Source organism: Cuculus canorus, chromosome 11 (assembly GCF_017976375.1).
Source record: "Cuculus canorus isolate bCucCan1 chromosome 11, bCucCan1.pri, whole genome shotgun sequence".
NCBI lineage: Eukaryota > Metazoa > Chordata > Aves > Cuculiformes > Cuculidae > Cuculus > Cuculus canorus.
Window position 1 is genome coordinate 1,486,101 of NC_071411.1, and position 23,101 is coordinate 1,509,201.

General features: G+C 41.6%; 1 protein-coding gene across 15 annotated transcripts in view; it reads right to left on the minus strand.

Moving 5' to 3' along the window:
• The window catches only part of DOCK3 (dedicator of cytokinesis 3), a 167,978-nt gene that overhangs the window by 58,339 nt on the left and 86,538 nt on the right, over positions 1-23,101 (minus strand). For all 15 annotated transcript variants that reach the window (XM_054076517.1, XM_054076509.1, XM_054076516.1 and 12 more), the window contains 7 exons: positions 18,031-18,119; positions 15,901-16,026; positions 6,009-6,133; positions 2,316-2,478; positions 1,714-1,820; positions 855-1,026; positions 89-186 (listed from right to left, as the gene is read on the minus strand). In XM_054076517.1, coding sequence (XP_053932492.1) covers positions 89-186; positions 855-1,026; positions 1,714-1,820; positions 2,316-2,478; positions 6,009-6,133; positions 15,901-16,026; positions 18,031-18,119 — 880 coding nt within the window. The remainder of the gene's footprint in view (positions 1-88; positions 187-854; positions 1,027-1,713; positions 1,821-2,315; positions 2,479-6,008; positions 6,134-15,900; positions 16,027-18,030; positions 18,120-23,101) is intronic.

The window sequence follows — 23,101 nt, forward strand, 5'->3', positions numbered from 1 at the left end:
TCATCCAGTTCCAAACCCCCAGCCATGGGCAGGGGCACCTTCACTTGCTGACACAGATGCATCCAAAGGCTGTTATTTCACGCAATACCTTAACGATTTCCTCGCCGCTGACATGTCTCAGTCTTCCTAGAATATCCATCACCCGATCTGGATAAGCTTTCCATTTCAGCAGAGCAAGCAAATCCACTGCAGAAGAGTGAGAGAAAGAGCTTGAATTCATACCCAGAGGGAAGAAAGGCAACCCCAGACCCACCAGAGGTTCGTTACACGCTATGCTTTTGCACTTAATGCAGTTCACACTTCTTGGGGGAAAAAAAAAAGGGAAAACAAGAAGGAAAATGTGGAGTCAGTCCAATTCTATCAACAAAGAAATGAACGGAGGAACAGTGACGTATGTAAAAAAGAGTAAAGGCTGCGTTCTTCCCTATATGAGTTGACTCTGCACTGCGGTTAATCCACTTTTCTCATGCCTCATGGATGTTGCTATAACCAACTTCTCTTTACTCAGTAGCTCTGTAAAAGCCTAACAAAACCTCTGGATTGTGCGGAAGCGCTCATGATGAATTTTTTTGTTCTTCAGTCATTTGATGAAAATTAACTTTGGTTTAACATATTACCCTTCTTTTGCACTTAGAGCAATGCCTACCATTTCTCTGCCATCTGTCAATATCCTTATTGCCTCAAAAAACCCACTTACTGCTCATTTCAATAGTGTTAGTGAAAAAAAAAAAGTATAGTGAATTTATAACAAAGGCGTATTTTAGTGAAATAAACAGAGCGCAAGCATATACATCTTATCTGTCTTTTTCATAATGCCCATAGCCTTGGGCAATTTTGAAGGATCGTCTACTCACCATTCTGGGTCAGTTTGGTAGAGGAAAGCTGTGTGGAGACTGAGAAGGTCTCTTTGGTGCTGCGCTGGAAGATGAGGCTGGAAGGGATGTTGGGGCAGCCGTTGTAGTCCTCTTTGCAGCAGGGCAGCCCCAGGTACAGGGCGTGGTTGTTAAACGTGCTGTTCTCATCACACTGCAGGCACAGGATATGGAATGTGACCTCATCTGTCTCATTCCCCACACAGACACCCTGACTGCTGCTGCCTAACAGTGCTTTATTGGTCTCTGGGTGCACAAAAGCACTTACAAAGAGGAGCTGTGCTCACCACCTCCAGGGCCTGTACGCACGTAACAGACTCAGCTTCAGAAAGGAGAGTCTTCTAACCACGGACTCCTTAGAACTTACCAGGATCTTCCAACTGCACCACTCGGTGCTGCTGGCTGAAAACCATACCGAGGAAATAAACAGCTGGAATTAAAAAACCCAAATAACTCCCCCAGCCACCTTGCGGCAGCGCTGCCAAGCTGTAGCGCTGCAATGGGATGAGTTTGAAGTACAGCATTATTTCATGACACAAACGTATCGACTACTGCCGTAGGTTGGTAGATCTACCGAATGCTCCTAAACACCACCGCGTTTTAATTCAAAAGATACAGGATTAAGGTAAATCATCATTATCTGAAAGGAAAAAGTGAGCTGTACCTACAAAAAAAAGCTGTATCGCCCATGTGATTTTGAATTTATAAAATTTTGTACTATTACTAATCTATACCTCATGTACCTCCAATGAGAGGGGAATAAAGAGAATGTAATAAACGTTACTGATTCAAACTGAGGCAGGGATGAGTAGCTGAGAAGTCTGCAGAGAAGAATTAGTACCTTATAAACATAAAGCTCGTGGATATCATCTGACAAGGTAGTACCATCATCTCGCATCAACGGAGTGAATGCAAACCCAAAGAGCTTCTTTTCTCCCTTGTCTTTTGCTGTAGCAAAGGATAGAAATAGAGATTACATTTGTACATATTCCGTCTGTCCATGTATTCCACAAGGTTCTTAACTACCTTCTCTGCATTCCTAACAAAAAGTATGCAGGATACACAAGAAACAACATAAACTATGTCTAATTCTATGCAAATGAACAACACAAGCCTCAAAACAAACCCAAACCCATTGCTGACCACAGTAAAATATAAAAGTACACGCTGTAATGAAAACATTCTGCAGGAAAACACAGCAAAAGAACAGCGGGGCAGAACATCTGCAAAGTGTTTTGCTGTGCACTGACTGGTTGTGATGATTTTAATGTGCTGCTTAATTAACATAGCAAGTGGCTAATGAGCAGTGCACCTTCACTGTGTTTTAGGTTGGCACCACTTCCTGCTTTCCAGCCAGTAACACCCTCATCCAACCTTAAATTGGCAACGGAAAGCCCTCAGCTTTTTTGTTTTGCATTACTCTCTATTACGTTTTGCACTCACTGGAGCAATGTCTGAACTCAAACCGGAGGTGAGACCCACGGAACCTGTCTATAGGGATGGGCAACTTGATGATTTCCCCCCATCGAGGGCTGTTGTTGTGGTAAAGGACAAAGGAGTGGTAGGCGCTCCTGCTTGGCTCTCCCGAGCCCAGGCTGATGCAGTCCTGGAACAGAAGAAAACAATCCAAGATTAAAAGACATCACATCACTACAGATGAGTCATTTTATTACATGGTGATAACTTTTCTATAATTCATATCTTTCTGTAGACATAAAGGAAGAGCCACAAGCAGAAACCCAGACACAATGACATCTGAAGTTTTTGATGAGATCTTAAAACTGTGTTTTGGGTCAAAGATTGAGTTAGTTAGGAGACCTGAAACATGGGACGTATTCCGGTCTCTTAAGTTATTATTTAAGCTAAGTTTTCTATCAAGCACAGGACAGATACAATAAACACATAAGTCCAGATATATAAAGACGAGTCCAAACAAGGGGAAATAGGGCCATCACTTGTAATGTTAGACTTTTAGAAAAATATAACTTTCTCAGATTTCTGCTTCAGTATCTCAGTTCTGAACTTTTCAAGCTCTTAAAAAAAGTTGGTCTTCAGAAACTTCAGCCACCCACCCACCCTCACCAAATACCCACAAAGAAATTCTGATGAAGTTATCCTGGTAGTGGCAAGTAAAGAATGTCTCTTGAACAGTCACCATTTAAAAGTATTGTGGCATCCAAACTTCTGCTTTTAGATTTAAATGCTCAAATATCTTAACAAATCCATTCTCAAAGTGCAAGTGAAGAAAACCAAGAATTGATATTATTTAGGAAATACTGAAATCCTCAGTCAGAACATGAGTGAAGGATGTTGGGAGGATTCCTGAGACAGGGCCAGGAAAAGGTTCTTTGTAACGAAGGCATGGAGCGGGAAGCACACTGTTTATATAAGCACTAACCCATGTTCTAGCCCCAGCGCTTATGAAGTGACCCAAAAGACGAGACAGCTTATAAAAGATGCAGAAAAGACAGACAGCTTCGAGATTCTTTACTCTTAGCATCACTAAGGATAATGAACACAGGAAGAAACAGCAGCTGAGCAGACCAGAAAGACACATGTAATATAAATTCTGACGTAAAAACACCCCACACGGAATAGTATCATGACAAGAACAACTACAGGTCATTTCCCCAAGGCATCTCTCAATTCTATTCCAAGAAAATACTGACAATGTTGATTTGATTTTTCCAGCCGTAACGAAGGGACAAGCAAGTCAAGCATATCCCATGAGCCAGACTCGGTTAGTTCAGCCAGCTGTGATATTCTGCCTTCAAGAAAGTTTAGAATTGGTGAAGGAGCCCAAAAAGAAAGAAAACTTTTCTGGAATTTTGGGATTCAATGTAAGCACAGCTTCCCCGGGCAGAGATCCACTGCGAAGCCTCTAATCCAAACTGAGCGGCTGTAGCTGTTTTGTGTATCTCACAACACTCGCTCCTCCCAGGTAAGTTCCAGGAACCACAGGTATGTACCATAACCCCGACATAAGGGTGATTTATTAACACACCAACAGGACCAACTGTTGCAGATATTAACCAGCTGGAGTGAGCAGTGGTGGCAGTACCGAGAACCAGAATGCCTGCAGTATCCCAACCATATTTTGTGATATGTGTAACTTGGGCTTCAACCCAGCGATTCCCAAACCTCATTCTACGTTAGGTTCTTTGGAGAGAGTGAAACAGCATTTATATTTCTTTTATAAGGTAGAGTGAAAATTCAGATTTTTAACGTGAGCTTTTTTGCTGTTGCTTCAAAACCCTGCCGGCCGCGGCAGACAAGCAGCCTGGCTCGGAATGCTGCTTCACGCTATGAACTTTAAATGCATGAATAGTGAAGACTCTTTTTCCCTAGTTGTTAACTCAGTTTCTGTGCGTTTATAAACAACCTATAGACTGAGGAGGGAGGATTGTTTCATCTTTAATTCTGAACTGTGATCTGCAAAATACAAACGCGAAACCAGTCTCTGTTACCCAGTTACCACGAGACCCAAATATGTAGGTGAACCAAAGGGCAGAGGCGAGTGAGGGAAGCTAAACCAGAAGTGTCAGGTACTAATTTTATCCTCTACGGTACGCCCTGCAATTAATACAACATCCCTGCTACTGCGGCAGAATGAGTAAGTGGGAAACGTGTCAGGGTTTTTTAACTTTTCAGACTATATTGAAAGATAGTGACAATTGAGTGAGACTATTTTGAAAGGAAATACTCATTTTCAGGCATCCCGGGAATAATTTCACTGCTTTCAATAGGACTATTTCTGGACCAAGGTATGCTCGGCAGCAACAGGGATTTGAGACAGCCAGAATATGCTCATTAATGCTGCGAACGGTTCCGCTAAAGTCTTCACAAAGCCATAACTCAGATTTGTGCTGCTGGTCAGGAAAAGTTTAAAGAATTTATTTTAAGATCAATGAAAACCTGGTGGTAATTTCCCTGCCCTCTGCTGTAACTCAGCACAACACTCTCTCATCTGGCAGTTGCTGCTTTGGGTCCACAAGTCAGGAACAGTAAAGGATCTTCCACCCAAGAAAAGCAGTGCTTTGGGGTCACTGGTTGACTTCTTGGTGTTCCACCCACGCTTTTGTCAGCTTGGAGTGTTTTTTTAGCTTCTCTATCACCTACTGGAAGTTATTAAATTAATGCCATAATTGGATAAATGAAACAGAAGGAAGGAAATAGCTATGCTTGTCTGTGAAAGCAACCTTGGGTTGTGCAAGTGATCACTCTGGGGACAGGGAAGCCACACAAAGCAATTCCCATCACCAGAACTGCACCAAGCACACCCCCACCCCTTAGTCCTATATAAAATACAGCAGCTTCCAGAACTGAATGGGGGTCTATAGGAACCCTGGGGAGGGGCTCGACCAGGGAGTGCAGGGATAGGACAAGGTGAATGGTTTTCAGCTGAAAAAAAAGAGATTGAAACGAGATCTTAGGAAGAAATGTTTTGCTGTGAGGGTGGGGAGGCCCTGGCCCAGGTCGCCCAGCGAGATAGTGGCTGCCCCATCCCTGGAGGGGTTCCAGGCCAGGTTGGAGGGGGTCTTGGGCAGCCTCGTCCAGTGGGAGGTGTCCCTGGAACTGGATGGGCTTTAAGGTCCTTTCCAACACAAACCATTGCATGATTCTATCATTAAGAAATCATTAGTCTCCTCTAGTTGCAGTCTTCAGTGTTTTCCTTTAGATTATACTGAATGAAATTGAAATATTAAAATGAAATTCCTCATCTAGCGGTCTCTTCCCAGCTGCTTCATTTAAGAATGAAACTCTATTCTGTTTGTGGGTGAAATCAGCTCCCCACTAACGCAAAACAGCCGGTCACCACACACTGCTCTCCGTGTCCATGTCAAAGCTCCCATAAACCAGATGGCTCCAGTAAAAAATGCTTTAAAACTACATTCTGGATATTTGCTCCAAGTCCTCTGTTCCCATACAGGGGAAGTGCTCCAAATTCTTTCAAATTTATAACTGATCGCTTCTTTCATCATAATACCCAATTAAAACACTTAACAAAACAAGATCTAATTTTAGTTTAGCATTTCCCTTGCGTCAGAGGCAACCAAAAAAAAAGAGAACACATCCGAACGCATCCATGGAGCGAGCAGCCGGCACGTGAAGCTCCAAGAGGAAATAAGCACTTACCTTCAGGATTTCTCCATCCGCATAGAGCACGTACATGGTCACCTCGATGTTCTTTTGCACGCTCTTCCCACCTCTTTCAAAGTCGCCCTTTTCTAACGTCAGATATAAGTCATTGCGGATGTCACCTGCAGTGGGAGAGTGGAGTCACACACTTCAATCCAACACAGAAGACTTCACTGCCTGTGTGCAACATATTCCATTCTGCAAACCGCTTTCTGTGTTCTGCAAGACTACAGCTGATGCCCAAATCATTCCAAGCAGCAAGTTAATTGTTAATAAAGATGAACATTTTAATATCAGTGCACAGAATCAGACCATTGTTAGTAATGCCTGTATTAAATGTGAGCTCGGAACTAATACTTGCTTTTATTGTGTAAGTGGGAAAGGGAAAAAACCTTCTACTTCTTGGTCTCTCCAGATGATTTGGAAGTATCAGGCTGAAAACATCACTAGTGTCAGACTTCCTATGACCAATATATTTTGAGAAAAGTAAGTATTTTTGTGATGATCACCAGAAAATTACACTGTTAGCTCCTCAAGTATTTTCATAGTTTCTTTTTATGTCGACAACAAAATAAAAGCAGCCTTTGGGAAACCTGGTTGCCAACCAGTGTGGCTGGAGTAAGAAGGAATTACCAACACTTTTTTGCTGGATTTCTGGCTAGCCTCTGGTATCCATATGCACGGGTATAAGGAAGCCAGCAGTATGGATACTTGCCAATTTCTCACCACCTCATTTTCAAGAGCCTTCAAAATAAATGACTGTATTCGGAAAGAGAAATTCTTGCCTCTCTCTCAGCATCTCGTTATTCTGAATTTCACAGACTCTGGCTCACTGGTTTTTTTTTTTAGAACCAGGGAAAATCAGGTTTCAAAACTAACGCAGTCAATTCTAACGCAGGCACCAAATGGAGAGCAGGTAACTTGATTTTCTGTAAAATTTAGTTACTGTCACCATTTCGTTATGGCTCACTTATCACTTCTTTTTATTCACTTGCCAGTAAGGCAAACACACTAAAGGGCAATATATAAAACCACAAAAAATTAAAATAAAAATGTAAACCCTTTTGTCAAGCAGCCTCAAGAGACTAAATAATGAAGTAATAGAATGGTCAACCAGCTAAAGAGCCTCCCTCAACGTCCCAGTTCTTCCGCTCGGAGAAGCTGTAGCAGTTAAATTTGTTTATTGGCACAATAAACTAAGCAGCATTTGATTTCAGGCAGCGAGGGATATCCTTCTGTGTCTGTCAAAGAAGCACTTCCAATTCTTCTTGAAGCTTATAACCCCACAGAATACGTTCCTTCATCCACTGTAGGGACAAACAATGGAATCTTTCATTCCTGCCTTTATTCTCATTTTTATTTCTGGAGATAAGTACAACATTTTAAGCATGGCAAGCAGAGCTCTGGAGCTGACACTGAGCGCTTTCTGCTAGGAACTCTCTATGAATGGGAATCTGTATGCAAAATGTCCTCCTCCTTCCATCAACCTCCGCTCACTGTGGATTCCCACCGCGCTGCCTGCTCCAAACACCTCGCAGTCAGAGGGCTGGAAATGCTACGGCTCATTAACAGAAAAAAAGATGACAGCAAAGGGCTGGTGAAAGACCTCAACTATTCGATCTGTTTTTTCTCACTGAAGAATAGTCATCGAATGCAGCTCTGCAGTCTGCAGCTCCAGAGAAAAATCGGCTGCGCCTTCCCCTGCCTGATGGAAACCAAACCAAGCTGCCCACATGTTGACTACAGGAATACGAAGGACACACTAAACTCATCATAAAAGATAACTTAAGTAGGGACTTTTGTTTCAAGAACCCTCCTGCTTGACAGACACCATTGTTTTTCTTAGCACTGTGCACAATGAGGAACAAAGCATCAATTTGTTTGCTATAACTCTTAATAGAAATTAAGTGTTGTCACTATAATTAGCATTTTGGAGCTTCCAATTTATGACCTCTTTTCTGGACGACAGTCTGGCTACACAAAGTCCAATGTCAGATTGCAAATAATTTTCCAGCCTCAATTAAAGGCAGCGTTTGGTTATAGATAGTGTTTTATCTTCCATTAAGCTTAACAGGGGGGGATATTACTGCACTAATTAAAAAAATGCCTTTGGGGTGGGGGGCAGAGGAATCTAAAATAAGAGTGGATTTGCATCAAAATGAAGAAAAAATAAGGGAAAAAGTATTTTAGTGAAGTATAATGGTGCTCCTTCTCTTGTAAAAATAGTGTATTTAATCTTAAAAAAAACAGGGAAAGTCATTACCTATAGTAAAAACAGGAAAGCGAATGTATCTAGCAAAGACAAAAAGAGGTTTAACTACTAGGTATGGAGCCCATCGCTTCCTTGAAAATCTGGATTTAAAACTACAAAATTCAATACTTTCATTTATTTCAGTGAAAATAACCCTCACTACCAAGCAGTATCTTCTTTTCCCAACATACCAACCAACCACATCGCTCGCCGAGCCCTCACAAGCCATTTTTTTCCCCAGTTTCTAGTGCTTTTGAGGGGTTTGAGCTCAGATGTTCTAATGGGCTGCACAGAAACTGGAGCAAATGCTTGAACGCAGAGCAGTTCATGAACAATTTCATTTGGAGTATGCAAATCGCAAGGCATGAGCAGCCGTTCCGCACCCCATCGCCCAACTGCAGAGTGCAGCCTCCGTACGGTCCAGGGGCGATCAGCCCTAACACACACTGACAGGCACAGAGAGAGTCACAAATCTTGGCAGATAGAGCTCTTCCCAGATTTAATTCCATTGTAACAAGAAAAAGAGAGAAAAGAACTTGTTTAGCGCACCAGACAAGTCCTGCCCTCCGCGTGGCAAACCACCGCACAGCCCGTCCTGGCTCCGACGCCGCAGCAGCTCTGGCATCTTCAGAGAGGCAGTGTGGGACACCAACTGGGGTCACATCACATCGCCACAAACAGAGCAGCGCTGATTATAAAACTGGGTTAGCTGTGCCCTCTCGTCATTAGCAAAGGAATAAAAAAGCGCCAGAAGGCTGGGGGGCAAAAGTATTTATAGAATAAAACCTGCAGATGTATTTTAAGCTGAAATCTCCGTGTTAGGTGGCTGCCAAGGACAAACTGAAGACCTCATCAGTTTTCAGAATGGTATTTGTTTTAAGGCCCATCTCTCTACATCTGTTTTTTATATTGAAAACAATTATAAACACCTTTTTAGCATAAGACATGTACACTTTTTACAGATGCAGTTACTGGCATTCATTCTTTATGAAATGTCTTGAAAGACAACAATGATATAAAAAAAAATTTCTTTACCCTCCCTTCACATTTATAAGGGTTTTGGTTTCTTTGTCTTCACCTATTTACAAATGCTTACGTCAAATGTGCAATTATTTAAATTATAAATCACAAATTATAGCTTTGTTCACTTACACTGATGTGAAATCCTTTCTCCTATTACCTGAAACAATTCTAACAGTGATGGGGGAAAAAAGGAGTGGTAGAAAAGGCTACACGAGCCAAATATTGATTTTGGGTTTACAATATAAAGAAATCTACTGGAAGACGTCCAAATACTTGTTTATCATTTCAAAGACTTAATAACATTAAGTAGTCTAACGGCCAATAATCATCTCATACCCTCTCGTATCATTAGAATAGGAAGGAGACCGATCCTGATATGGTCTGTTGAGTTTCCACTAGAAGATGAACCGGCTCCTTGAACTGGAAAGTAGTAACAGCTTAGAGGAACCATCTGCCTTTTACCTAACGCCTTTTATTAAGGGATCCTGAAAGATTTTGTACATGGAGGGCAGGAATGGTTCCTGTTTTATAAAGGTGAACACTGTGTCAAAGAAAGGTTTCCTAATTCACCTAAGTTCTGACAGGAGAAAGGAGAAAGAAATCTCCGATATCTTGAGTGCAGCAAATTTGTTTTCTAAGAAGCGAATGTTCTGAGACTTTGTGAACCTGTAAAGGTCACGGGACTCACTAATATATCCTGGTAAGCTGGGGAAGAGCGTTAGCTCACAACAGTCAGGATGTGCAGGACTAGTTTCAAGTAACTCAGTAAAATAACTGTATTAATACAGTCAATCTTCACTGGACTTTGTAAACTGGAAGTTTAATCTTTCACAATTCAAGCAGCCAAGGATATAAAAATCCCTATCTATCTATAAAAATTAGTATTTAAGCCTGTATTTAGATAGATGAGGTGGGCCTAGTTACGTAGGGCCCAACACTGGGACATTCTCTCAAGCAGACATCGCTAACAGCCCTGGCTTTAGCATCTTTCCGAAAATACTGGCAATTCACTGCAGGGTGTCAACGCCCTCCTGAGCGCCAAAGGGCAAGGCCGCTTCCACAACGGCTTATGAAGAGAAAGCAAAACCTTACATTTATGTCTTACATAAAAACAAACCTCCCCAAACTAGAGTAGACCAGCATCGCCCTGCTGACTTAAATGAAGTTACAGCCCTTTACACCACGAAGGGCTTGACTGCAAGAGACTCAGTCCAGTAAGTAAAATCTTTGACGCAAACTATAAAATGTAAAGTATTTCTATTCATAGGTAGTGTTTTAATGTGCTTTGGCTACGTTTGTTCTAGCTCTTTACAGAGGTAACTGCTCTTCTTTCTGGTTAAGAGTATCATATTAACTAGACATTCCCTTGGGGGACAGCTCTTCTCTGCAGAAGCTTTGGAGGCCCCTTTGGGGGTGCCAGTAATTGCCTTCTGGTCTCAAACAGCACGCTGCACCCCTGCTTTAAGTTGCAACTCTCTCCAAATGAAAAGCATGCAGCTGCCTCTGAAGGGCAGTGATGCCAACGCAGACAAGGTTAACAGAACGATGCCCACAACCAGACTGGTGATCACCAGGTTATTTTAACAAAACAGCCGACAAAAGGAAAAAAACTGACAGAGTGCACCGCACGGGAAGGGCCTCAAACGCTCTCTGGCCTTCCTTCTGGAGGACCATTACGGACAAGCACAGCTCGAGGTGTTCCCCTGCTGTAACGGTGTGGTCGCCTTTGACACGTGTGAACCTGCTGCACCACTGCCCACCTGTCAGCACCGCGCAGCCGGTACAGGCGGACAGCCTGGGAAGCACTGCACACTTTGTTTCTCTGTCCCTTCACTACTTGGTCACTAATTTTTTTAAGGCACTTCTTCCTGGAACAGCTCTAGATGCAACTATTAACATTACTGGGAGTAACATTACAGCAGCAAGGGGAAGCAAAGCTCGTGCCAACTGCCTGCAGAGCAAATTAAATTAACTTATATTTTTTCCTATAAGGAGAACATTACGCAAGTTTAACTCTGTGTGTTCCTCTAAGCTTTTGGTGAAGAGAACACTCAATGGTTTTAAGGAAAAGAACAAACGATACTTACTAGATTATTGTTTGATTTCTCTGTCCAGAAAAGAATTTATACAATGCTCCTTTTAAGTTCAATGAGTTCCCTATAAGTTTCCTTTCAGCAGTACTAAGTTGATTTTTTAAATATTTTTTTCTTATCTCTTCCAGTTTAGTATTTCAACTTTCTGTTTCTGCAAGTTTATTAAAGACAAAAATATTTTTTATTCTCTTTGTAAAGGCTTTCGGGGGCTAATTATTACATAATTATGTCTTTTTGTTTCATTGACTCGCGTCCCATGAACATTCTGAGAACAGCTGATGGACTGAGATGAGATGTTAGGAAGAAATGTTCTCCTGTGAGGGTGGGGAGGCCCTGGCCCAGGGTGCCCAGAGCAGTGGGGGCTGCCCCATCCCTGGAGGGGTTCCAGGCCAGGTTGGATGGGGCTTGGAGCCCCTGATCCAGTGGGAGGTGTCCCTGCCCATGGCAGGGGTGGGACTGGATGGGCTTTGAGGTCCCTTCCGCCCCAAACATTTCCATGTTTGTATGATTTTGTTCCATTCATTTCTCAGTATATTTTTGCCATGACTTTGTGCTCACTGACAGAACAGATGCTGAGATGTTTCTCACCTTTGCTACCAATTCACCTGTCATAGTCCCTAAATCTGAAACACTTGGTATGAAGAGGGGCTGATAAGACAAAGTCTACTCCTCTCCGTTACCAAAGGTTCCCTACGATGCCATGATTTGCTACCTTCACCAATCCCCAACATTCCATGAAAGACATGACAATGGGACAAAGCAAGCAATAAGCAGACATTACACAGAAAAGCAGACACTTACACCCAACTATCTTCATCTCTGCATCAGAAAGAAAGGAGAGAAAGGGGAAAGGAAAGGAGAGAAGCCAGGAAATTAAGACAAGGAGAGAGAAAAAAAAGAGAACAAACATCACTCACAAGTCGAAGATGAAGCATGCACGTTTCATCAGAGGATCAAAGTAAAAGACAGAATACTTATCAGCACATGGGGAAGGGAAGGGATGTCCTTTGGGGAACTGACAAACGCCATGCCTATGCAAGAGATTTCTGATCAGCTGTATACAAACAAAGGTGCAATCCCAAAGGCAAGCAGCACATGCCTCATTGCTTTTATCTCTGGGGAAAGGTAAAATTGTCAGCATCAGACGGACGGTCTTAAACCCGGCAGCAATTTAGAAAGTAAAACAAACCACAAGTGAACAACACTCCACCACACCTCTTCATGAGGCTGGTTTGACTTAAACCCTTCTGATTCAGGGGAAAAAAAGATTATTAAAGTCTTTATGATGCTCTTCTCTGCTCACAACACCGTAGGAAACAAAAACCATTTTATCCTTAGAAATGAAGACAGCCATGGTTATTTTGTAGGATATGGATCTTATTCTGGATAACCATGCAAAATATAAACACATAAAGCCACCTTCACTTTACTTCTTAATGATGAGCAGCAGCTGCTCAGGTAGCTCGTGTCCGAGGGAGGGAAAAGGGGCTGGATACAGAACTAACACTACTGTGTAGGAAACAAAATGGGATAGGAAAACTGAGTGGGAAGACACAGCTACAGACTTTTAATGGATAAGATGTGCACGTGTGAAAGAATTTCCTATTAAAACAGAAAATGAAAATGTTAAAACCTGTGACCAAGAAGACTAATTTGAAATGCTAGAGCTAGTTACTTTTCAAAAAATAGATTTCTTGGTTCAGCAGCATGATCTCTGCACACATGAACAATACTAGCGACAAAGCCTTTATTAATTTATTCATAAGAAACATTTTTAAATCACATTGCCTTGAAAAATCTGCACTCAATGGCACAATACAAACCATGACCTTCCCGTGGTCTTTTCTGAAAGAGGAAACCCTGACTTTAAGGAGAAAGAAACAGTTCTGAAACAAAGCAAGGGAAGGTAGTTTGACAAAGACGATTAAAGCAGCAGACATGGTTGAGAACTGCTATCGTGCGTAACAGGGCCGGGCTTTTGGCTTATTTTTTCCTCCCAAAATGAAATACTTTCTAACTTTAGACAGTACTAGAAAAGCTAAGAAGGAGTGTTTGATTCTGACTGTAACAACATAAGCAGATGGTAGATTGCTAGATACTCCCTACTCGTGTAGCTTTTCTAATCCACCTGAGAGATAACTCACTCTATCTCGATGTTCCGTCCTGGACATCAGGAAACTCAAAGCCAAGTCTGATTATTGCTATAAAAGCAAACAACAGACAAATATCTGCTGACACTTGAGTAATATCAAACATATTTTTATGATAAAAATATTGATAAGTAATTAGGATGAACCCTGTTCACTGCATGGGTGACGTTACATTATATTTTAATCTCCTAATTTTTCCAGAAATTTCTCTACCCTGGAGAATACCCAGGATAATGAAAACTTTAGTTCAGAGCACCATTCACAACTACCTCTCTCTTCACATCTCATCTCTACTCTGGCAATGCCCTGTTTTGTCATTATAGCAAAAGTCTATTCACATGCCACGTCTGCCTTTCTCACCTTACCTTTACAAACTGCCTTTCTCCACAATCGCAAGCCATTTTTTTCTGTATACAAATACCAGAAGTCCTGGGGGTCCGTCGCCTCCAGAGAGGCAGTAAGCATTTCATAGCAAAACAGACCTTCCACACATTTGTTTGTGCAGTATTTCTGAGGTATCAAAATCTATATGAGCCCAATTCCAAGCAGATTATCATCTTCAACCCCTGTGTTTTCTCCCACAAGAATTGTGGTTCTCACAATGAGATGAGCAAGCAGCCATGGTCTTTCGAAGAAAACCACTTGAAAAACTGTTGGGCTGCCCGGAGCTGGGAAGATGAGGGTATACGTACAGGGAGCCTTACAGTGGGAGCACTGCAATCTACGCTGGGGAAGATGGTTTTCATTGACTTAAATGTCCAAGGTCTCTAGGCTGATCATAATAATATAGTCATGAGTTAGTGGACCTCTTCTGCACTGAGGCAGTGTTCTTCAGTGGAGAGAGAAACAGAGTTTGGAAATTTCAATTAGCTGCAATAAATTGAGAGTTTTTAAAGTTTAAAGTAGGAGCACTTTCTGCCTGAAAACTCCCGTTGAAGGCCTGGACAAAAGCCCTGCTCAGCCCAGGGAGGGCGGCCCACTATGGCAGCTTGCAGAAAGAGGCCAGGGCCTCGAAAATGAAAGAATAATTGGGCACAACGCTGAGGCCATAAAGCTATTCCTTAACCTCACTCAAATTCAGTGGTCTGAGGCACCTGAGGGACAGCTCTACGCACAGAAATGGAGAATGAAGCAATTCTTGCAGGAGAATCAGCTCACCTATGTTGAGCTGTACATATATGTTGTTTTTGATGCTGACTTTTCTAGCTACGATTTTGCTATTCTAGCTGACACATTCAGCTGTGATCCCAATTACAGCGGCCATCTCTGCATAGCAACATGCAATATTTAATCCTTTCTCTATTTGATTGCTTTGGATTAAGAACGGAAGTGCTATAAGGTCACTAAGCCCTAAAATTTACAATTGGTCTTACAGCCCACATCCTCTGTGCTGTATTGCTGTTATTTTCAAGACCAAAACACATTGTTCTAAAGGCTTTTGCTTTAGTTTCTTGAAATTCTTCCCACCTCCTCCCTATCTTTACTGGGTTTTCTGAAAAGCCTCCGTAATGAGGCTACAACAACAACTTTTGATACTGATGTGTCACTGCAGTTATTCAGGTAATAAAATCTGATACTTTTCCCATTATGCTTTCATAAAATTTCCTATGTCTGCACCGTCATCCCTGGCCTCGGTTATCACGCACAGCAATGAAGCAGTATTTCAAATGCAATGTAATTAGTAAGCAAATTTCTTACTACCCTGTAAAAATTAAGACAGTGTAATGCCAGATTTTATATCTATTGATATAGACAACAGACTACTAACGCCTGGCTAGGCTTCGGTTTCCTCCCTAAAGGAACTCTTGGCTACGCTGAGGTGACCTCAACTTGTGCCACCACAAGAAGCATCTCAAGCTGCTGCTCCAAACTTAAGAAGCAAATAGAGCACAGTAATGCTTCAGCCCAGACTAGGAGCTCTGCAAGGCCAGCCGGAAAATCAGAGCAGATTTGCAGCCTCATGTACAGTTGACCATTGCAAAAGTATCATACTAACTCCAAAATCAAGGTGGCAAAGTGGAAATTCTTCATCCGTGCTTTGAACTATCGGAAACAAGAAACTTCATGCATTTTAAAAGAAACGCCTCTATGCTTCACATGCATGAGGGAGAACTAATTGGCTGAGGAACAGCAAAGCAATCCTTCCTGATCACCTTCTATTCACGTGAATTTAACACCTATTACTACAATGTTCGTTGATTAGAATGTTTCAGCATGCCTCCCTGAATCTGGAACTGGCATTTACTGATAAATAAGGCAACTCTTCTACTATGAAGCCTGTCCAAGAAAAGTACCTATCCCAAGGAGTCTTCTTTAGGAGACTATGAGAAAAGCACAGCCAATATTTTAAAACTAGAGTTCATTATGTTTACCTGGCATGATAACATCGGGAAACCCCAGCTTCCTGGTAACAGAAACGCCTCTGTTAAAGATCATGGGGTTTTCCCTCCGAATCTGCTCCATGTCGCCACGAAGAAGCTGAAGAGATATTATAAGTCCTGGAAAAAAAAACAAAGATTCTTATTTTTTCCAGACCTAACAGATGCCTGCACATACAAGGCATGCAGGTAAAACAACGCTTTGCTCCACAGTTAATTTAATACAAATAGACAAATACAGAACTCTCTGCACCCTTGGAGCAATTTAAAACTGAAATGGAAGAAGCAAAACTGTTTTAAGGGATCAGTTAAAAGCACCAAAACATCATACTAGTTTTTTTTTTTTAAGTCAGAATACTCAATTTTGCAGAGATGTCATAAGTCCCAGTGACGTGCTGAGCACTATTTCTGTTCCCCACATCCAGCAGGTTACGTGTATGAGCAATGCCACCTCTATCTGAACCACCACCTCACAAAGTGCCGTAGAACACCTCTATGGTATTAGAGCAGGATTAAAAGCACTTTAAAAAAATATAAATCTCAAAGCATCTCTCTTCTACTTTTTCCTTTAACAACTTCATACAGGATTTTAATAAAATTCCCTTCACTATTTGGCACGTTTCAAAAGTACCGATTGGTCAAACCGACTTCAGCCTCTAGCTCGTTTCATGCTACCCTTTGTTCAGGAGATCAGCTGAACAGCTTGACTAGAAGTAATTACATGGTTAATCTCAGTCCAACTGCTTCCTCTAGTTGCTTTCAATTAATAATAGCATGCTACACTCCTAAAATGAGGATAATGCATTGGTAAAGTTGCAAAGTGAAGCATCACGACACCAGAAAACGCCAGGATTACGTTCAACCTTGCTAGCTTACTCTTGTCTGCTGAGCATCCGTGACCAGCGTCACACACCTCCACTTTCTGCTCTCTTCCCTTGAAATAATTTTCCAGCCTGTGGTGTGGCTTTAGCCAAATTTGGTGAATAAATAGTTATCTAGATCACATGAAGACTGTGCAAGCTTTATGAATACTAGGAGTTGAGAGGGAATAAAAGAGCCAAGGAAAAGGGAGGCCAACCAGCCAGCTGGACAATCAGCATGTGTGTATGCAAACGCTGCCAAAATATGGACTTGCAACTGCCCAGCTAAGCAGGCAAAGAGCGCTGCAAAGCACAGCAGGGAAACAGAGGCTTTAGAACCATGGGAAAAAAAAAAGTCAGACCCTTTGAGTACCACATATGAGCTTCCATCTGTGTGTGCGCTACAGAAGCTTTAACAGAACACAGGGGACAAGTTCGTTAGCAATCAGGCTTGACTATTTTTACCACTTACAGGGAGTTCCTTTTATGTTCTCTTGCTGTCACAAACAAATGAAAAGAAATTCCAAAAATTCAAGCATAAAGCAGTGGAGCAAATTCTAACTTGGACTCTCAAGTTGGAAGTTCAGACCTCTCCACACCGAACACTTCCAGCACTTAACAAACAGTACCAGAACTAATCTATCAGCTCTACTCGTCACTGGAGGTAACAGAACAGGCAACTGGCCAGCACGGTACTACAGATGTTTCTTCTGTGACGCCCTCCCACATATTCCACCCCAAAAACCTTCTGCCCGGCTCCTTGCGTGTCACGAAATTGATTGTAAAAGACGTTCAGCCAACGCCACTCACTGCTTATGCTGCAGCCCCCCGAGGGTGAGCAAGTTCCGCATGCACGGATACCCTCGGTAACGGGGACAGGCAGTGAAAGAAGACTTGCAGGGGAAGGAGCACTACAGCAGGGCACCGGCCCTCCTCGCTGCTGACCTCTCTGGAGATAAAACACCACCCCCCCTATCAGCCTGAAGGAGATGCAGCATGCTGATTTAGCATTATTGTCAGCTGCATCCGAGAAGGAAAGATACCAGGTGTTGGGGATTTTTTAGTCCCTTGTTAAATTGGCAGACACCATACAGATCTTTCACCTGAACGTGAAGGGATTTTAGCTAAACTTTTAAACCATCACATGCAGAGAAACGCAGCTGCAAATCATCTCATCTCACTGAGTTTCTCTGGTACAAATTACCCGCGGTTTCCTAAAGGAGCCCTTCAGCTGTTATCATGACAAAACCAGGTAAATATTTACCATAGTTGGAGCTGGGTGCTGTGTATTTGGTGCTGGACTTGCGGATAATATTTTCATGGATCTGGCACCACTCATTTTCATTGTTACACCTAAAAGAAAAGAACATTAAATTCAAGTTAAAGCTTTCTGCAGAACTATCTCAGGACAGGAAAGCCAACTTTGCTGCAGATAACACGAAAGGTTGTGAGGTTTTGAGAAGAGAAATCACACATAACTCTCAGGGAATGGTTTGTTTCCTTCCATTTTTAAAGCGCAGAGTTATGTGGACACATTCGAGCCTGTGGTGACTTCTCTGTCATCGAAGTCATTGTTTCACTCTTTATCTTATGGCAGAAGGAAGAAAGCTCTGGACGTTCTACTTGAATTCTGTGCAAGTAGAAAATTAACTTTAAGCTGAAATTGTTGCCATACATTACCTTTTGGTGCTTAATAAAAAATAAAGTTAAAATCAAGATATAAAAAGTGAAATTTGAAAGACTACAGAAACTCCTCATTTTTTAGCATCTCAGGCATTGACAAGACTTGTTACCTACACATTTTACAGCATGCCTTGAAACACGATGCAACTCCCCCCCAGAGAGTAGGACAAAAATATATATCAACACAAAGCACGCTTCTGTCTGCATGTCATGTACTGAAAGACCATTTCACAGTCGATTATGCGTAATATTAATAAGCATTTGTAAATACCGTTATATTTCATTTTCAGTTACAGTGCCATCTTTAAATAACTTTCAACACATTCCTAGGACAGAAATCACAATATAATTATCTGGCAACAGCTTTCTAGTATTTCCACGTGGTAGGTTTTCCCCGGGAGAGGTTCAGTGGCTAACACCCCTTTCAACAACTTGGTGTATTACTCCGACAACAGTCAGGCAGGACAGGCGGCTGCACTGCCCGCGATCAAACAATCTGATTCCAACCCACTGGATGTCCATCTTGCCAAGACCACCGCTCAACGACAGCACCTATGAACAAAACTGTTCTAAAGACTTCCTGCTACCTCAGCCTTTCTTGCCAGGTTGGGCAGCCGAGGCTCATCGTGAGCACAAAGGGAGAAGAGGAACCTCGGCGGGTGGATGTAGGAGGACATTCAGCACGTCATCCATGTGCAAAGCCCAGCGAGATGAGTCACTCAGAAGGGCTCTCAGCATTGCTTTACAGACTGAAATGGCTTACTGCCTTTGGCAATGCATACAGGACTCATTATGGGATGCTGAGGAAGGGCATCTCGGGACCTGTGTTTTTAATAACAGCTGTTGTGTTTCGCACTGGATTCAGTGTCACCAGCACTTTTGGAGGTCTTCTGAGTCTGCTTGTACAATCAGGACTCCAGAAGATACAGGCAGATCCTCAGTTTAAGTTTCCTTGCTTACAGACATAACTAATTCCTAAGCTCTTCACAGAGTTTAGTTAACTTACATATTCAAAGATGACAAAGCTCAGGTATTAAGACAATGGTAGGGACCAAAATGTAGGCATCATACAGGTTTTGCAACTGTTGAAGAGTTTTTCTAATTTACCATTTTGGAAAACAAAAAAAAAATCCCTCTGCATATAATAAATAATACCTCCTGCGCTACGTTGTTAGATCATATTTTATCTGTATTCGTTATTATTTCAGGCCTTTATTCCTCCTGTAACTTTTCTTCAACGCAACATCTTATTCCCACAAGTAACTCATGCTACATGCAACTTGGGGGTTGTTAGTCTGGATCGAGAATGCAGAGCTAAGACGTTAATGGACAGTACCAAAACTCCTTCAGTAACTGCAGCGTTCTGTGCTAACTCAGAAACTGAGCCAATATTCAGCTGACTCATCAGGAAAAAATAATTACCTTCGCATTCCAAGATATTAAAAGTCATTTATCCTACCGCAAATAATAGTCCCCTTCAAGTAGAGACCCAGCCTACAGGACAAATACTATACCATCCTCATCCTCTGAGCGTACAGAAGTTTTCTAACCTCTGACAACTTTTCAAGCTGCCGTGTCAGCCTCTGGAGTGCAAGTTAAAATAGATTTCAGCCTCCAATGATTTATGCCTGCAAATTAACCTGGAACAAAGCTATCCCCAAATCAATGGACTGTGAAGATAGCTTAAAGCTAGTTTTGCACCAACTACCCGTGTAAGCTGTACTTTACATTTCCTCAACACAAAGAGGATGACTATTCTCACAGGTCTGAAATGCTGGCCTGGAAATAATTCCCTGTAATGCATTTTATTGTGTTAACATTTTACTTGCCTAAATACCAAACCTATTACAACATACATTGCTAGTTTAAATAAGAATTTTCTCCTGAGGCATCCATCACCTTTTCAGGTTGGCTGGTTCTACAGTAAATTTACCACTTGGAATGTTTGCCATACTACATCAGACCCTGATGTCAAACAGATGGGGACAGAAATGCAACGTACGCTCTTGTCCAGCTGGGCAAATAGCAACAACTGAATATCAAAAGGGAAAGGCATTCAGGCAATACGCCACATTAAGAGGAAGGAATTTTAAGAGCTAGTTCTTGAGAAGGAGAAAAATAGAGAATTGAGAGAAAACAGGACAAAAAAATAAAATTGAAAAATACAATATGAAAGAGAAATACATAAACTTTTTAGGGGAATGTGAAGACTGACACAAAGAGTAACGTGCAATGAGCAAAAACCTCCTTTAAAGATAAAAATTCATATAAAAATATGAAATCAAGTGATCTTGGGGGGAAAAAAAAAGGATTGAGACTTAGCTTCCATCACACCTTTAAAACGTTTTACATGTATATTATTAAAAAGAACTATAAAAGCAAGCCTTCATGCTTTTACATAATGAGCTTATAACTAGAGCCGTGGTACGATATCCTCTTAGGAAGATTATGACATGACTGCAGGATTAACGAAGAGGACAATCTCGATCGTGAGAAAGAAGTATGTTTCAGACCTAAATCTCTGACAACAATAAGGCAAGCTGAGAAAGACCACAGAAGTAAATTGATTTTCTTTTCATAAGTATTCTCTCTCACAGATGCAGCCAAAGTCTCCACTGAAACTCCATTGATTTCTTTCAGCCTTTGTCAGGTTTTCAGTCTTCCGAATGCTTCCAGCTCCTCCCCAGGAAAGGGCTTCCCTGCTGTACGCTGACGGCCGCACTTGGGCAGCTGGAAGCTGCCGCTTTAGCCAGACAGCTACAAAGGGAATGCTTTTACTGCTCCTTTAAAAATACAAACACACCTCCCTCCTTATTTCATCTTTGTATTTTTGGGTTGGCCGGAGGCATTTTAACAATACTCAAAATGAGAGCAGCGGGTAAGAAAATCAGTCCAGTATTGTTTAAGCGTTCATATACAATTTTACACTTCCAAAGGACAAAAATCTGTCATTTCAATTCTAGTCTACAGAGCAAGAAAAGGCACATTAGCTAAAAGAATGAGGAAAGGGAAGATGCAAGTAGAAAAACCTGCAGAACCATTCTGTTGTGTGAGGTGGCTATGAGAGCTGCTAAAGGGATAAACTGTGCCCCTTGGACATTTCCGTTTTCCCTCCTGAAGACTTTTGTTGGAGGTTTAGAGACACCCCAAACAGCAGCAGCATAAAATAATGATGTACAAGACTTAAAACAACTCAAGTAATTGATAATGGTTCTAAAAAAATGACAAGTGTCTGATTACAGAGTGGAATTCTGCTACAAGCTCTAGTTCTTCTTGGAAAGGCAGTCCCGGCTGATGTTAAGCACCAAGGGCACAGCGAAGCAGAGGTGAAGAGCAAGGACTGGTATAAACCTGCTTAACCATTCAGGCAGATCCAGCTGGTAGTTCAGGTGAATCCACCCTAGCAAAACCGTTCAGATTAAGAGAAAGAAAAGGGAAACTCTCTATCCTATTATTCTTCTATCGTAATACTATGACTTTGGATCACTCTAACTGCCTGCATGACTTTGTCACTGACAAATGGAGAAATCCTGTATTTGACAGCCCTTTTCTCTCCTTTTCTTCAGTGAATAAGAAGCTAAAGTTGCATTAAAAGGGCATGAAAACAGAAATCTGATGTTCCGAATGTTCTATTACTTTCAACATTCAAAATGTCACAGTTGCACTATATTAACACTATCTACAAGACCAGTACTACCACAAACTGTAGAACCCAAATCCACCAGTTGAGATAAGCTAAAATTGAATGGTGACAAAATGCCAAGACTATTCAGATTCTATTGGAAAAGAGAAGAAAGAAGAACATTTTCTTCCCTAGAACTTGACATTCTTCCTACCGTTTTCATAACTGTTGGCAAAAGAAGAATGGAAGAGCTGACTGAGAGACTTCTTTTCAGACTTACAGGTTTCTAGTCTATGCAGAGATGTCCAAGAACCTTTCAGTGAACAATGAAAGTAATTTTTTGATTTATCATTTCCCTTGAATGTCAGACTTTCTGCTGCTGAATGCACTTCTTGAGGAATAAAAAAGTTCTATAAACCCCCTGAATTATTTTGTTACTCAGAATAGTGGCCACAGACCACAAAGTAATGTCAGCCGTATCTCAGCCCATCTGCAAAGCAGATCTTGCCAGTATTTATCCTCCCTGACAGGAGATTTAGATATTCCCTCCAGTCTTCAGACAGTTGGTCTATGGCCTCTTTAATACAACCGTGAGACCACACTTCATAATTAGATTTTGTTAGTTCAAAGTTCAAAATCACAAATAATTGACGATAGATTCTTGCTCAAAACAGGCTGACTTGTTTTGAGTTCTCTGATGTCCGTTGTTTTTGTTGGTCACCACGACTGAGCAGGAGCAATGAAGTATTTTTCTCTGGTTGTGAGCTTAGCAGATTTAAAGAAAATCACATTAATAAAAGTGTAGCTTTGCATGTCACATAGATTCGGGCAATATTCAATAATTCCCAAAGCATCTGTGATAATATTCATAATTTCTGTGAGCTTCTGGAGTAACAACAAAGCAAAATCCAGGGTCAACAGCACTACTTTACTTTGTTAGGAGGATAAAGCAGCCAATGCATTTAATGGCACCTTGGTATTTAATATCTCCTTAGTATCCCATCACTCAATATATACAAAGTGGTTTTGC